Below are 16,941 nucleotides of genomic sequence, written 5' to 3' on the forward strand. Positions count from 1 at the left end.
GCTGCGGGTTTCCCGCGGGGGGACAGGGGCCTCTGCTGTGCACCCAACCCACAGCGTCCTTCTCGGGGCTGCTGGCCTCGCACCGGGGAACCCCGCCCGGGCAGCGCGGCCCCGGGGTGAAACACAGGGCAGGCAGCAGAGGGGCGTGATTACGCCCTGGCCACGGTGGAAGCCCCGTGGGCACTCCTACCCACCGGGAGGGCTCTGAGGCCCCGGACCCCCTCGGCCCACACAGGGCTGCTCGGGGAGCTCACTGCGACCACAGCGCCATCCGGAACCTGGTCTGACCTCCCCGGCTGATCGTTTTACCCGCCTACCCCGTCCCCCGCCCCCCTCCACATGAATGCAGGACCAAGCTAATGGGGCCTGAAACGACCCTGTCTGCTCTCTAGCTTTTCTGTCTCCCCAGGGGAGCAAAAGAAGGGGCCTCCTCAGCTGCCTGTGAATAAGGCCTTTGGTAAAGTCCAGATCAAATGACAGCAACATCAATGAAGGTGGAGGCTCGGGTTTGTCCGGTGGAGAATGGTGACAGCTGTGTGTCTGTGGCGCGTGCCCACCTGGCCTGATTCACACTCAGCGAGTCGGGGTGGGAGCAGGGACCCGCCCGTCTGGGCCTAGGCGAGGGGGCCGCAGGGGCCCCCACCCCCGAGGCCCACGGCCGGCCTGGGTCCCCCGCCGCCTCTGGCAGTCGGCCGCAGAAGGGGACTGAGAATGCTTCCCAAGCCGGAGATGGTTCCGGAGCACAAAAACCCTGTCTTCTCAGGCTCCAGGGCGCGGCGGGAAACTTCCCGAACTGTGCCGGGGGGCTTCTGAGACAGCCGCACCTCCGGGCACCGAGGCTGCCTGGCAAGGCCCCACCCCGGGCACGGGGGCGCCGTGTGCCCAGTACCGCGACGGCTCCCCGGGAGGGGCCTGCGAACGACTGGTCCCCAGTTCCTCGTCACCTGCCCTGATCTGCGCCCCCTCCCGCTGCACCAGCACAGATGCCCTTCCCACAGACGGCAAGTGACAAACTGGAACATGTTTCCATAGCGAAAGCTACCTTGGTAACACAGTGAGCCGAGAATCTAATTTTTCCCTGTCCTCGCAGATCTCCCACCCGCTCGCCCTCCTCGGCAGCAGTTCGCCCCGTCACCGGGCGGGCATGGGCCTCCTGGCGGTGGGTCCTGGGAAGGTGTGGGTGGGGGCCCCGGCCAACACAACTCCGGTCGCCGCAGGCGGGGAGCGTGGGGAAGAGGAGCGGCCTCTTCCATTACCTTCACGTAGGACTTCTCCGTGTCCAGCAGCTCCTGGATGACTTTGCGGAGGCGATCTGCGTCGGAGAGGTGGCGGGCCAGCGGCCTCAAGGGTGGGTCCGGGCTCTCCCGTGGTCCTTCCATGCCCTTGGCCTGGGTGTCGTTAAAACCACACAGCACCGTGATTTGTTCAGCACTCTGGGAGACGAGAGGCGGGAAGTCACGTCAGGACACTCTCCATCACCCCAGCTGCCCGGCGAGAACACAGCGTCTCGGGCTCTCACAGGGGCGCCTGTCCCGGGCAAACAGGCCCAGTCACCTCAGACCACTCTGGCTGTCATCTGAGACCCCGGCAGTAATGATACGAGTTTACACCGGTTAGGTATTTACACGAGACACTTCGTCATTGTTATCACAGCTGTTTGACAGATAGTTCTTTAGTCCCGCAACTACAGAATAAGGCATACGGCCAACCCTCTGCTCTGAAATCAAGGCTGTGGCTTCCTGAGAGCACGAGGAGGAAACAGTCACATCTGGTCCACCCTGTCCCCTCCACAGCTGGCCTAAGGCAGCTGCATATCCCACACAAACGGCCCCGGGAGACAGAATGGCAGGGCACCATAGCAGTTTCAGGATGGCTTAGCCACAGTGGGCCTGGAGTTCTGCCCTTAAATCCAAGCATTTTCACTCTGCAGTCTCACACCAAGCAGCAAAGTTATGAGTGAGAAAGTGTGGGCTGCTCCATGTGCCAGGAGTGGGAGGAGAGAGAGAGAAAGATGTACAGGAGAGGCAGGTCCCTGCCCTGTGGGGGGCGGAGCTCAGCGGAGGGCAGACGGGAGCAGGTGACGCAGCAGAGCCTGGCGCGCGCTGGAGGGAAAGGGTCAGCAGGCCCTGGGAGCCTTCACGGAGGAGGGGAGCCCTGGCGTCTCTTAATACCCAATTCACTTTCTGTGCTCAGGTATTTTAGGTCACTGACAACTTGTACCAGCATGTTGGCCTGGTGCATACTTGTTACAAAAGCTGTCACCTGACAGAGTGCCTCAAAGTAACACAGGACACCTTGTCCTTCCTCCTTTGCCTCTCCATCCCACCCTCAACACTGAGCTGCTGGCCATTCTTTCAATCATGGTACCCATGAGGGCCTCTCCATCCCCAAACACTCCTGCAGGAGGAGAGGGCGTGTGCCAAGGTGAGGACAGCACAGCCTGCGGGGGCTGGAAGCCAGCTCGCGCGGACGGATTACAATGGGGGCACGTTAAACAGGTGGGGGTCTCCTTGGAAGGGGCTTGTCGGGGAGGCTTCAGGGAAGGGAGGGTTCTGGAAGGAACATGTTCCAAGGGAGAACTGCAGAACAAGCCACAAGCGCAGGGGGAAAAGAGGCCAGCTGGGGTTGGGGGTCCACGGGAGTGGGGAGTGTGTGGTGTGAGGCCCCCACAGGTTGGGATGAGAACTCCCAGACTGCTGGGCTCCTTAAACAAAATGGTATGTCTTATTTTCACATTAATCTTGGTGCAAAAGTTACATCAACCATGTAACAGGTACTAAGCCTCCAACTAGACACACAGATGCATACAAAATAACCTGCTTCTAAAACAGTTCGAAGTATGTGCAGGTACTAAGGATTCTCCTTGGATATGCACGTTTCCTGCCTGTTCTTGCTCATAACTGTGAACACAAGTGTACTTCCCATGATGCCCATCAGAAGGCCTTCATTCTCAGTAAACTCTCAAAGGACAGTTAAAACAGATGTAATCGGATTGTATGGTGCCAAATGGAATGCAACCTGATTTATCAAAATGCCTCGTGTCTTTTTTAAAACAACCAAATTTTATGATTCATTAGTGAAGAAGCCCCAACACTGTCATCATCTGAAGCCTCATGACACATAGGAAAAGACCCGCAGAACAGTGCACCCAAAAGGTGGCTTTCCTCTCTTCCAAGATGAGAACAGGAGCAGCAGGGAGTATAGCCGAACTGCTCCAAATTCTGTCCACCCCCGTCCTTTCCATGCACCTCAACGCTGGCCACATGTTAGCTTTGTGCGGGGAGTTTTAAAAAATACTCATGCGTGGAACAATAGAATCAGATCTCTGGGGCCCCAGGCGTGGGCCTTTTTAAAAAGCTGCCCAGGTGATGCGAACCTGTGGCTCTGTGAAAACTACCAGCTACCCACCTCTCAGCTGCACGAGCACTGCTGGACTTGCCAGGAGTGCTGCCAGATCACGTTGTCCCCAGGGTCTGCACTGAAGGACAGTCACATACAAGGTGTGCACACCGAGCTCACAGGCCGGGAGGAAGCAGACCGCGGAATCACACCCAGGACCCTGGTCTTCCGGGGCTGGATCTCCACTAACCGAGCTAAACAGCCTGACATAGTCACACTCGGATTCCAAACCTCACTTACCTGAAATCCCTATACTGGTATTTGCACCACAAGCTCAGACAATATAATTTTGCAATCTTGAAAAATAACAGCTTCCAGGGCTATAGAAACTATATTAAGCTCATATATACTGCATAAAATAAGAGCTGACAAAATGTGCCATAAGTTAAATGGCAGCTGGTGAGATTACAGCTTTGCCTTGCTGGGGTGTCACACCTAACAATGCAGTGTTAAAATAACGGGATTTTAAAAATAAAGTATCTTGCCATTTTGGAAAATCAGATGCGTTTTAAGAACACTTCTGGTAAGATTAACTTGGAAAAGTGAATGCTAGCTGAGATCTCTGTAGCAAATGTACTTCTTAATACACCACCATGAAGCGCTTCCGAGCTACAGAGCCGCCCTTCTCACACTGCCCAGGTTAGCTGTTGTCTAGGGAAGGATGAGAAGATTACTTAGGATGGAAAGGAGGCAGGAACCCGAGAAGGAGAGGAGTAAGTGTACCTGTGGTCTCAGGCTGCATCTGAAGGAGTCCCCTGGGAGGTTATGATTCAGTTTCTCGACTCTTAGCGATGGTTATAAACCATGGGTTGTTCAAGGTGGGATTCTGGATGTAGCTGATAAGCACTGTCACATTTGGGTTGGGGTATTTTCACCGTCTATATGGTGATGGGGGTGGGAAGTACAGACCAGATTGGGAGGGCCGGAGTTCTAGCACCCGCCCTGCCCCCAGTCCTCCATGAGATCCTGGGAGCACTCATTTCTAAGTCTTTAGTTTCCAACTGAGGTAATGAAAGAAGCAGTTTTACCTCTCCCATCAAGACATCCCGCAAATTTGCCATTTGGGTCAAGGAGAAAGGGGAACTTGAATTTGTTGAGTTTTGCTGTGTGCTAGACACACACAGTTGAGAGGTATCCTCACAAAACGTGTCAGCATTGAATTCCTACTGTGACTGAGACTTTCCAGATATGGGGTCAGGAGCAGCGGCAGGCTTTGAAGGCACAGGACCTGCCCCCCAGCCACCAGCTCTCTGCAGGCCGATCCCTCCGGGAGGGGGCTGGCAGAGCCCAGGGTCCAGCAGCTTGCTCCTCCTGCCACCTTGTCCACGGCACGGCCCAGCTCTCCTGGCCCCAGAGGGGTCCAAACACTCCAGGTGAGCTAGAGAAGCAGCCGGCACTGCTTAGAGGCAAACGCAGCTGCTCACAGCCACAGACCCAGGGCACCACCCGGCAGGCTGATTACTGCCCCTCCGCCTGGGAACGCTGCTTTAAAAGCCAAACACAGGTTGCCAAGGCAGGGCTGGGCAGGCAGGAGCAGTCGGTAGCCCCACAGCGCGTGCTGTGCTGAACAAAAATTACTGGCACTTGAAATGTGTGCCTCAGATGGGTATTTTCTAGTTCGTAGCGATCAATGGTAAGAACCTTGGGTTCACTGTAGGCATCGCCTTTTATAAGAGGGCACAAAACAAGTGCATTCTTTACAAATTCCTTTAACAAGTCAAATGAAAACAGTTTTCCCTAAAGCTATGCTGTTTGAAAAAAGCAGTGATATTGACCAAAAAAATGTTTCTCAGGTTCTTAAGATGACATTAAGGCTGATCCCTACTTGAAATTAATCCGAGCTCTTTATAGACCAGGAGCATCTATCTCCCTGAGGACCTTTGGATTAAGTGGTTCTCAAGGGTTTCAGCACAAAAAAGGTAACTGTGAGGTGGTGGATGTGCTAATCAACTTCTGGTAATCATTTTTGAACATACATCAAATCAAGTTGTATGCCTTAAATATGTACAAATACCTCAATAAAACTTGGGGAGAAGACATCTAAACAGAGTTATTCTGGGTTTTGTTGTTTCAAATGTATGGCTGAGAACACCATCTGCATCCTTGTATGAGGGTTGCAATGTTTTCCAGGAGCTCATTTTCTCGGGGCAGCTAACGATGATCAGGCACCGTGCCCAGATCCTCTTTGGAGGAAAGTAGGGGCATGGCCTCGTTCTCAAGTTCTGAGTCCTATAAATTACTGACCTTGACATTGCACAAAACTTTTCATCAGCAAAGTATCATGCCAGCTTCCTCCTGGCTTGGGTGAGTGAAATCTGTTCCCCTGAGTGTAACAGCTTTGATGTTTACTTTGCTCTTATTTGGAGACCTTGCTACCTGAGGCTTTTCAATTTCAACTTTCATAGGATTTGGGGCCTGAAAAAATAAACACCACTGTGGGGATAAACACACCACATTATCCAGAACAATCTGGGGAAGATGATTTTGATTTCACGGCTCCTTCATGAAAATTAGCGCCAGGAGCCTTGTGCCTCGTCAGCAGCTGGGCCCACCCAGGCTGCCCTGGCTCGGTCTCCAGCCAGTGACCCCACGGAGGGACTCCGGCACTGCACACTCTCCTGTCAAAGGCATCTGTACTCTGCAGGCCCCAAAACACTTCCAGCCTGAGAAAAAAGGCTAAAATGTTCTGCACTCGTGGGGCTAATATTCCCCAGGGAGATCCATAAATGACAGCATTTTCAGAGTGCACTAATTTTAGTCCTGCATTTAGAGGAAAAGGATGCTAACTAACTTCAGGGGGAACACCATAAGGAACTTAGCCAACACGTAGACCTAAAAAGAAAGATACCCTCATTCTGTTTGGCTAACTGGTCATATCACAAAATGGGGTCAGTCTGGCAGATCCCGGCCGCTGCCTGTGTCTGCTTAGCCCTCCCCACACAGACCAGCTTATGCTGAGCCACTGAGGCAGGCTGAATCCAAGTCTGGGTAATGTCCAAGAGTTCCATCATATCAGGACACTAAGCAGAAGAGCTAGGTTTCTCCTACTTCTACTGTCCCTCAAAAGAATGTTGGAAAAATTAAAAATAAGCTTTAGGCCCCAGGCAAAAGGCAAGTTAACCTCCAGGCGAGTGTAGCCCTGGGACAGCGTAGTTGGCCCAGTGTATGCGCTCATTCGGGTACCAAGTTCTGGTTCATATGAGGAGTCTGCATTACTAAATAATCTCAGAGTGCAATTACTGCGTCAGCTGTCATATCCTAGCAAGTCGCTTGTGAGAAAAGTTCCCCTTAGTAAAAATAAAAAAAACAGAGTATTTAAAAACTGTTCAAAGAACTTTTTCCTCTACTCCCTCTGCACTTCATTAAAGTTATTAATGTACAGAACTATCTAATATCCCCAAGAGGTGCCAGCAGAGGGAATCCATGAGCCTTGAGGGTTAAATGACCTGCCCAGGAAGGCTAATGGGCAGAGAGGAAGAAGAGGGACTTTATTCCAGGGGAGGCGGCTCCCCCCAGGGAACAAGGGGGCCCCATCCTGCATGTCCAACTGCAGATCCCCTGCCCCACACCGTCTGCTGGGCCAGAATTCCACAGCTACTCTCAGTTCCATGCTTGGAGACCGCTGGCATGGCTGGCAGACGGGGCGGAGAGGGCACCACCGGGTCCACTTAGATCCTGCAGAGGCGGAGGAAGGAAGGGGAGGAAGAGGACGGTGCGCAGCACCTGGGCAGAGAGGTAGTTAAAAAACAAACTCAAGGAGATTATTGAAATTTACATTTGGAGGACAGTTTTATAGTGATATAATCCCTGGATTGAAAACTCTATAAAGAAATGGCATGAGATTTTTATATTTATCAAAATGGTACAAAAAAAAATGCAGGCACACTCATATTCTTTGTTTTCTAGACCAAGGGCAGAGTGGGAATGTACACTCTCAACATACCATGACCTTTTGTCTGACGAGAGTCCTTATTTTATACTGAAATGTAAAGATTAACCTAAGTACAGTACAAAATATGGACATCACCAGCAATTACCACTGACAGGAGGGACAGACATGTGTTGACAAAAAAGGAAGCCATGATTTATTAGAGAGGGCAGGAAGTAGACCTGAGTTTTTAAAGCAACTTTTTATGTATTATCTACTACATATAAACATACATGCCTAGATTTTCTAAAAATGGAATGCCATATATCACAAATGCAGTGTTAACCAAGATTTTTTAATCTTTGCCTTATCCAAATTTTCTCAATTCTACAGTGGTTTAATTTTTAAATATTTTTTTATAAATGGAATCTTTGCCTGTCACTTAAAAAAAAATGGTCTGAGGCAGAAAAGGCTTGGTAAGCCTTCTGCTTCAATGAGGACACAGCAACAAACAAGACTGACAGCCACACAGGCTGCCCAGAGTCTGGCTGGCAAGACAAGCTTTGAGCAAGTAATTTAAGTACGGTTGGTACCCAAAGAATTGGGGATGTGGGGGAAACAGGACAGAGACTTACTCTGGTCTGAGAAGCTAACAGGGATGGAGGCCATGACCTCCAGGGTAAGTAGAGGTAGCTAGACTGAGCAGTGTGGGGCTGGGGTAAGTGTGCCATGTGCCAGGAACCGAAGGCCTGTACAGCCATAGCGGGAGGGTAGTGCAGGGAGACAGGGCAGGAGACAGAGGCAGGGGCTTGCTTTTGGGGTGGGGAGTGGGGGAGATACATTTGGAGTTGAGTGCAGTGTCCTACATGGCACTGTGGAAATCCCTGCCACCTTTTAGGTACATACCTTATAGCAGGTGGCAAGGAACTGTCATGATGGCAGTAAAGAGGGTGAGTGTGCCCTCCTGGTGGTTTGGCCGCCAGCCGGGCTCTGCCCCTTTTCATTACCCACCCCCGTGTAATCATGACACGGGCCTGGGGCACGCTTTGGCCTGAAATTTCTTAGACAATTACTTTCTTCCAAGGCAGGAGAGTTAAGCCCCCAGGCTCTGGAATTACAACCCAGACCACGGCAGTCACCTGCTGTGTGGCCTCAGTAGCTCCCCCCTGACTCTGTTTGCTCGCCTGTAGAGTGGGGATGTATTATAGGGTCACTGAGGATTCAATGAGGTGAAATAAGTAAAAATACTTAGCATGGTATGTGGGATCAATTAAAGCCAGGGCTCAATAAAAGTTGTAATTTGCAAAGAGAGCTTAATTTTCTAAGTTCTGCTATTTTTAGAAGCATGGAAGAATACATTTCCTCTGGATTCCCTAAAGGAATGGCCAGAGAAATCAAATTTCATTTTTTCAACAATTTCTATCAAGCACCTCCTCTATGCCAGGCTCTGTTCTTGGTGCTGGGGATGAAGCTGAACACACAAGCTGAAAACCTTGACCTTCATGCAAGAATACAGTAAACCGTCAGAGCAAGGGGATACGGACCCCAGCAACAAAAAGAGGCCACACAGCATCTCAGACAGAGATGTCAAGGCTGTGGGGACAAACAAAACAGTGGGGGAGGCATAGGGAGGGCTAGAGGAGGGGGCAGGGCTGCAGCTTTGACAGGCATAGGAGAACCACCTGGAACTGTGCCAAGATTTAAGGAAGGGGGTGGTCACTGACATGGCCAAGGGCAGGCAGCGGGCACTGAGAGGCACCTGTGTGTGTCAAGCAGTAACGTCAGCGCTCAGACACACCCCCACAAGGCAGGGCAGGGCTGTGTGCTCAGAGAGTAGATGCGCCACCTCTGAATCTGGGCTCCCAGACCAGTCACCTCCTTGGGGGCACAGCTGACAGCCTGCTGCCTGCCCTCTGCTCACTTCCATATTTAACCAGCACTTGCTCAGAATTCAGGAGCAGATGTGACACGCTCTCTGCCAAGGATGTTTCAGGGCTGGGGCAGCATTTCTGCACAACCTGGCACCTCTGTCACATAAAACACCAGTGTCTCAACATCACCCTTCTGCAATTTACATAAAACAGCTCATCCTATCTAATATATCCTGTGCTAGGTACCGTTTTCTTGTTCCCATTTGTTACCCAGAAAGAAAGGTCTGGCTTCTGAAGTATAGTTAAACCTGCTCACCAAGGGAGATGCATGCAGGCCAGAATTTTTCCTTGACTTCTGAATGCAAAATACGTGACCCAGGGTAGAAAAGAGACTTTAATGACCCCACCCTGAAGCAGACAGGTGAGGTGAGGGTTTATCATCAGAACAGGGGTCAGTTGACCAGGCCTTTGGGCCAAACCCTGCCGACCATCCACTGCACGTGAAGCTTCACTGGAACTAGCCAGGCACCTTCCTCCGCTGGGCTCTGTGGCCACTCCCGCCCTGAAACGAATGGCTCAGGAGCTGCCAGAGCTTAAAGTATTTACTGTCCGGCCCTTTACAGGAAAACTTTGCCAGGCACAGATATAAGGAGATGAACCCAGATGGAAAAAAACTCTTTTGAAATTAAATCTGAATTAAAACTCAAACAAACTTATAAAACTTTTTCTGAAAATTTTTAGTGAGTAAAGAGTAAATTTTAAAAATAACTTTTATGTATTATTTTCTAGAGGACATTTTCACTCACGTATGACATAAACCCTTTTATGCAGTACGCTTTCAACTGTGCCGAAACTACACAAACCCCAGCACGCTCACCCGGTTCAGCGCCACAGGGCTCAGGAACAGGACTCCCGCTCCCCTACTGGGTTTGTGCTTCCAGGTGCTTTTTGATGGATGGGATGATAGCTTGCTTTTTCTGTGACTTGCGGCATTGAGACCTGCATTTAAATTCTTTCTGTGATCGCCTTACATCATTTAACATTCATTCTAAATAGGTTTATCTCCAAACTAATGTTTTTCAAGTCTTTTTGCTTCTTTGATACCATATACTTAACTATGACTTTTCTTGTCTGCAAGTACTACCCTCCACCCACTTTCCCATAGGAATTTACTCAGGTCTTTGCTCTGTTTTTATTTTCTTCCTTCAGTTTCTCTCACAGCCAACTTTTGTTCTGATAATCAAATAAATTCGCTGACCTTTGTGCATTTACACTAATTTTCAGTGGTTAATGTTTTCATTTAACACTGTCATTCTCGTTGGTTTCCGAGTTGCCTACCAGTTTTTTCAAATGCGACATTTCTAATCAAGAGTTACTTGTCTGCCTTTATTCTTGGCAACTGATAATATATTATTGAGCAGTGTTTGCAGGGAAGGTCTTTAAGTGTTACATAATCTGAGAATTGACTGAGATTCTCTTTCTGTTTTTGCCACTTAATTTGAAGAGAAAATGTATCAATAATAATATGAAAGTAATCAAATTCTTGACCAACTAGAGCTCTGATAAATCTTGGTCAGCCACCAGTTTTCTGGACAGTAAAGTCTATACTGTAAATAAAAGACTGAGCACAAGTGAGTTGGATCCTGCAAGGGAGGATCCCTCACACTCAGGTTTACCAGCTCAGGGCAGCTCAGCCCAGCCGCCTGGGCCCCGACTAGGCCCCAGTTGAGCCCTTTCTGGCTCCTTTAGAGGTTTACTTTCTCCCTAGTTGTAATCCATATGGGTTCCTGGTTGCCTTGCCTAGAAAAACAAAATCCAGGGAAATACCTGGTTCCCACCTGCAGGCCGAGCTCTGAGAACTTCTAAGACACGCAGGAAACTGTCACACAGTTGCACCAATTCTGGTTTTCTTTGATATTCCTTGGGCATCTTAGATCAGCTTCCAGAATCTCTGAGAGGTGCATCCCCTGCTGGCTCTAGCTAGTTGGCTTGGTCCACCTTCTTCTGGAGCTTTCCCAGACTCCTCTTGTCCATGGGAGTATGGGGGTCCCGGGGGGCTTCACAGGAACACAGACTAATACAGTCTACTTATTTTATGTTCATCACGGCTCTTAATCCATGTGACCCTGACACTGCCCAAGTACTCTTTTTCCTAGATCATCATTGACATATTGTTGCCACATAACTTCACCTCAGGAAGTAGTTTTGTAGGAACTCACAAAGCAGACATTATTAGGACACCTGCCCCTGGGGTTGCTTAACACTACCTTTTACTGTTAGCGAAAGGTGCATTCTTTTCCTGCAATGCTTCTCCCACCACCGCAGAAAGAAAGCAGGAAAGGCAGCAGATAATTCACAAGCAAGCAAGAGTACCGGAAGTTTCAGTTACAAAGACATGTTTTGCCTTTGCAGATGGGATTTTTTTTTTTTATTATTTTGGGCTTATAAAGATTCCACAAGGAGGGCGCTCCAATGGGAAACAGAACGTTAAAAAGGTGCATTCAGATTAGAAAAGTTAGTGGTTATAAATTGTTGAGGAAATGTTCTCTAAGAATTACCGACAAAAAATGAAAGATCCCGTATTAACAGATCCTCTACTACGTGCAGGTAATGCCCGTGGCAGGAATGCTCGGCTACTGCTGCCCTGAAGAGTCACAAAGAAGTCACCCAGCCGTCCTGGGAAGAGAAGAGCATCTCTGCTCAGATGTAAGTGGTGTTCTCCTACAGCGCTGCACTTACATGTGCCCCAAAATACAGTTTTAAATGGTTATTTTTTTCCAAAGACTAGAATCTGCTTTTGTACCGTACTACAACATCCATTTTAATGTTAAGGTTATTATATAATGGCAGACTTTAAAAAACACAAATTTTACTTATTAAAAAACAAGTCAGAAGTAAAAATATTTATGTATGAGTATGACCCGTGTGTAGTACAGAAACCACACTTCACGTAATCAAACTGATGACCAAATGCAAATATCAGATGCCAATGCTTGGTATTCCAGGCCTTAGGAATTTTTCTTCCAGAGATTGCGAATTATTCAATAATAGCCACTACTGAAATTTCATTATAGCTCTGTGAAAGATTCTTTAAAACCAAATGAAAAAAAAAAACCCAAAACAAAAAACATGTTTGTAGCTTAACAAGTTTGTAAATCAAACTAAAGAACCAAAAGATTGTGTCCAGATTTTTATCATACCTTCAATTTAACAAATGGAACTAGTCTGCTTTTAAATCAATTTCAAGAGGAAACCCACACATATCCCACACCTCTGCTATTTAAACACAGTTGTTTGGCTGGTTCTTCCCCCTTTCTTCGAGGATCAGGGCAACAGCGTCGTCCTTACTGGGCAGTACGGTGTACTGGAAAGACATGGCCTGTCACTTAACTTCTCCTGTCTCAGGTTTCTCCTGCTAAAAGGTGTTAGTGGTATCTACTCTGTAGGGCTGTTGTGGAAAAAAAATGGGTTTAAGTGAGCTGACGCACAGAAATCCCACAGTACACACTCAGGGCCACGGTCAGCACCCTTGCTCAGCACCCCTTCAGTTTAGGGAGCCATTTCACACATGTGGTAGCTCTTCTGTCACTTCACCTCCCTGACACTGGCGTGGGAACACACCTCCTGCTTGTTAATGACTCAGGGCATAAGGACTGTGGGCTGCAGCGGCTCTCCCGAGGCCCATGAGCCGGCGAGCGAGGGCGGCAGCGCTGGGGTCCTGCTCTCCTTCCACCCCCTGCCTGTTCCGGCAAGAGCAGAGAGGCAGACACCTACCATCCCTTCCAACTCGGACAGCAGGGGATAAAATCCTCCTAGTGAATCCTCTTATCCCCTGATGTATCCACCCAGAATCCCCAGGTGACGGCAACAGCGGCTCCCGAGGAAGCAAGCACGAGCCTGCCTCTGCCTGCAACATTCTCCCTGAGGCACTGAGCCACGGTCTCTCCTCCCGGTTCAAGTGGGAGCAGGTCCTCTGATCTGGAGGAATGAAGGGAGCGCTTTCCCTACCTGGACACAGGCAGACAAACTACTGACCCTTCAAAGAACTCTGGGAACTTAAGTTTTACCACATTCAATCTCCTGCTGCCACATAGTGGCAGACTTGTCGCGGATGCACAACAAACCGAGGGGGCTGCCCAGACGGACCAGCACGGCATGACCCCCACGGCAGCTTCAGGCAGAGGGCAGCGACTCTCCGCACCCCTCCTGGAGGCTGGTACCTCGGCAACATCTGCAGCAATTACACCAACCCCTGCTAAGTGCTGTTCCATTAGGTTCCATGGCTCAAGGATGCTCCCTAGTCATTCACAAAGCATGGCTTCAAGGTAAAGAGGGGCCAGGCACTCTGATCGGCTGAAACCCTTCACATCCCCTTTGTGATTAAAAAGGCCTGGATTTTCAGCTCTAATATTCAGCTGAAAATGATGCTTGAAATCGGGTTTTGGGAAGTAAAATCACAAAAAGGTAAAACACCAAATTATTTGTTGATCTCCTGACAGCCTACTTCATTAAGGGTGCTGCCAAATGTTATTTGCCTTGACTGAACTGCATGTTCTTCTACTTACAGTTTTAAGTAATTTAGCTAGATTTAAGCAACAATGTAGTAATCCAGTCTCTCTCACATTACTCTAGATTCTTACTGACAAGGTCTCAAAGTCACCATCTCATGGGGAGCAATGCCTACCTCATACGCATGTATCTGAGACTTAGCCACCAACCGATCTCTAAAACCCAACAGTGACTAAATAATAGAAGTGAAGTAATAAAATTTAAACTAAGACAATTACTTTAAATAAGTGGTCCAATCAAACTCCTAGAAAATATAATCAAATATAAAGTAACCAAAGGCATGCCTCCCCGTGGTTGAGGAAAACAGCCGGTGACCTAGGAAAGGGGCACAGAGGCAGCAGAGGCTCACCCAAAACCAAAGCCATCAGAGACCACGCGACTGGCAGAATGTCAGTTCATAACTGTTTTAAAGCTTTAGACACAGAAAACTGTTTTCAAATCACCCGAAACCACTGGTTTGATTATCCGTCTTTCTATCTTGGAAACTCTCCTCTAAAACCATTGTACTCGAGACCTCACTAGGTGGCTTCGCGGAGAGCAGGGCACACCCCACCCCATCCTGCTGCTCCAACACCCGCTGGCACCCCGGCCAGGCTGCTGCCCGTCTGACTCTCCCTTATCCCATGGTTGACTGACCGTGAAGGCGGCGGACTGCAGGAAGCCCAAGGCCGGCTCAGGGCAGCTTGGGAGACAGGACGAAGCCAGGACTTCAGCGTTTGCATCTGCGGTTTCTCAGCAGTGGCAGTGAAACCCCCCATCCGTACAAATGCTGGGCCAGACCTTTCTAAGCAATTGCACACCTAGGAGCTTCCTCATCTGACATCCGCTCTCAGAAAACACAAAAGAACTAAGGTGACAGCAGAGAGAGGATGAAGGAAGGTGGCTGAGGGAGGAGGAGGAGGGACACCCTGCAAGCTGAACAAACACAACTAGGGAGAAACAGGGGAGCAGGAGGCAGCCCAGCAAGCCAAACAATCAAAAGGAGAAAAGACAGAACTGGGGGCATCTTTAAAAACATGCCTTCAGTTTTCTCCTGTCTCCCATCTCAGTGACAAATACGTTTTTTGTGGCTCTGTTCTTTGTGCTGTCAGAAAGAACAGCAGGGAACTGATTCCCAGAACTACCAGTCCCACCTCACTCTCAGCAGTTAGAACTGGTGTCTGGGGGGAGGGTGCACGGGTACAGCCTCGCCCCAGAGTAACACGCATGTCACTCAAGGCTAAGACTATGAAGGAAATTGCAAGATGACTCAGGATGATTTATCAGAACTTCTTTCTTTAAAAAGTGAAAGCAGCTGCACTGTGGGGCTGGGACACTGTTAAAAAGTGAGAATCTGTGATAAAAGGCATAAAAAAAAAAGGCAGCATGAGACTCAAACGCATTTGTATTTATTCCATGCAATCCAAGTTTTCACGCAACTGATTGCAAGGTACACAAAATATTTAAGGATTATCACCATGACTATTTCAGACCTGTTAACCATGGCTACCCCCAAAGAATGCTCTTGTGAAAGAAATTTTAATGAATGAATGAACAGTGGGGCACTACACCACCAACCCCCATTCTTGGCAAATATTAAAGGGGAGAGAGAGAAGATTCATGGTGCCCGACAGTGGGCAGCCCAAATTAGACTGTAGTGGTGGCTGTTACTTCTTCCAAAGGAAAGCAAAGGAGTGAAGAGTACCAATGACTTAGCTCAACTTGCTGACGTGACAGTGGCCTGGGTGGAGTTCTTCTCTCAGTGGCCTCAGAAGACAAACCCAGGAGCAAGTGCTGCCTCCTTATCCCCTGAGCTGAGCATCTAAACCACCTCCTGCTGGTCCCTCAGATGGCCACTCATTTTCCTAAATCGAGTTCTATAAAATTTGGGGAACAAAATTTAAATTTGTGCTCCCCCAAAATCACTTTTTTCCACTAATTACAGAAAACAAAACTTTCTGAAATGCTCAAACACCATCACACAAAGTTGTAGTTGGTACTCAACAATCTAGGGATGTCTAACTACCACCATCAATATTGTCTCTTCTGATGTCAACCTAACGGTCTTTTACCATTGAGGAAGAGGTTATTCAATGTTCCTCAATGTCTCTTAGCACATTAATTTTTAAAAAAAGGTATTAATAGCCAATCCCATCCAGTCAATTAGACTTGAAGATAAAAACAACATTCAAAATGCCACTTGACTAAATAAACAGTGCTTTTCACATTATAAGTACTTGTTTCTATAATGTCAATAATATTAAGTCAAGACAAAGTCAAAGACAGATGTTTACTCAAAATCAGAATTACAAATGTAGAGTTATTGGACTTGTAAGGGGGAAATCCTGTCTCCAGGATAAGGGTAAGATTAGTCAAATTCCTGGAACTGTAAGTAGCTTTATATATAATATATATGGGGAACTTCCTGAGAGTCCATCTGCTCTATGTAATTTCCCAAACTAGGTAAGAAAGTAAAAGACCAAAACAGATATGGGAACACAAGCATCCTTACCTTCACTTACCATTACCTTAGAACTTCTATAAATCTTAGAAGTTTTAACTTTGATAACTATATGAAGGACAATAAGTAGCCAATGTTTTGGGTTCTTCTAAAATTTATTTTTCTTGTAAATAGCCCCTTGAATTGATGAAGAGAAAAGCCTATGTCAAGCAGAAGATTGCTTTAGATCAGAGATTTAGGCAGGAGGTCCGGCAGGACAGGTGGTCCGCGCAGTAGACAGCCAGAGCCAGGATGGGCCTCCACAATGGGCAGACCCACCCCTCAGCTGCATCTAGAGAAATCTGATAACTAATCCAAGGAGAAAGTGACTTCAATGTTCAATGTAAGATTTGGGGCAAAATCCCATGTGTCCTTCCTCTGAGACCTCCCTATGTCCAGAAGGTTCACCTTGAGAATATGCAAGAAACTGTAAAGGGTTTACTGAGGTTAGGGTTTGGCCTGAGAAACTGGCTCCCTGCTTTCTTCTTCAAAAAGCAGATTACGCTGAGGTCTCCATAACCCTCTACCTCCAATCCAGAGAGAAACAGAGGGTCCAACCCTGTGACTTCTCCCCACACCCAGAGGGAAAAGCAGGCGGCCTGCTCTGCACCTCCCGGGACACGGGACTCTGCCGGGGCAGAGGTGAGACTGCCAGGAGCCCGGCCAGAGAGCCCCCCACCCCACGCTGCACGGCACTGGCCGGCCCTGGGCTTGCCTGGGAGAGGACACACACATCCCTCAGCGCCTCGCCTCCG

The 16,941-nt window shown here is 48.6% G+C and overlaps 1 protein-coding gene across 5 annotated transcripts in view; it reads right to left on the minus strand.

The window, feature by feature from the left end:
- TIAM2 (TIAM Rac1 associated GEF 2) overlaps positions 1–16,941 on the minus strand; it is a 217,273-nt gene that overhangs the window by 13,912 nt on the left and 186,420 nt on the right. For all 5 annotated transcript variants that reach the window (XM_057489076.1, XM_057489077.1, XM_036886727.2 and 2 more), the window contains one exon: positions 1,257–1,433. In XM_057489076.1, the coding sequence (XP_057345059.1) occupies positions 1,257–1,433 (177 nt within the window). The remainder of the gene's footprint in view (positions 1–1,256; positions 1,434–16,941) is intronic.

Source organism: Manis pentadactyla, chromosome 12, assembly GCF_030020395.1.
Source record: "Manis pentadactyla isolate mManPen7 chromosome 12, mManPen7.hap1, whole genome shotgun sequence".
Lineage (NCBI taxonomy): Eukaryota > Metazoa > Chordata > Mammalia > Pholidota > Manidae > Manis > Manis pentadactyla.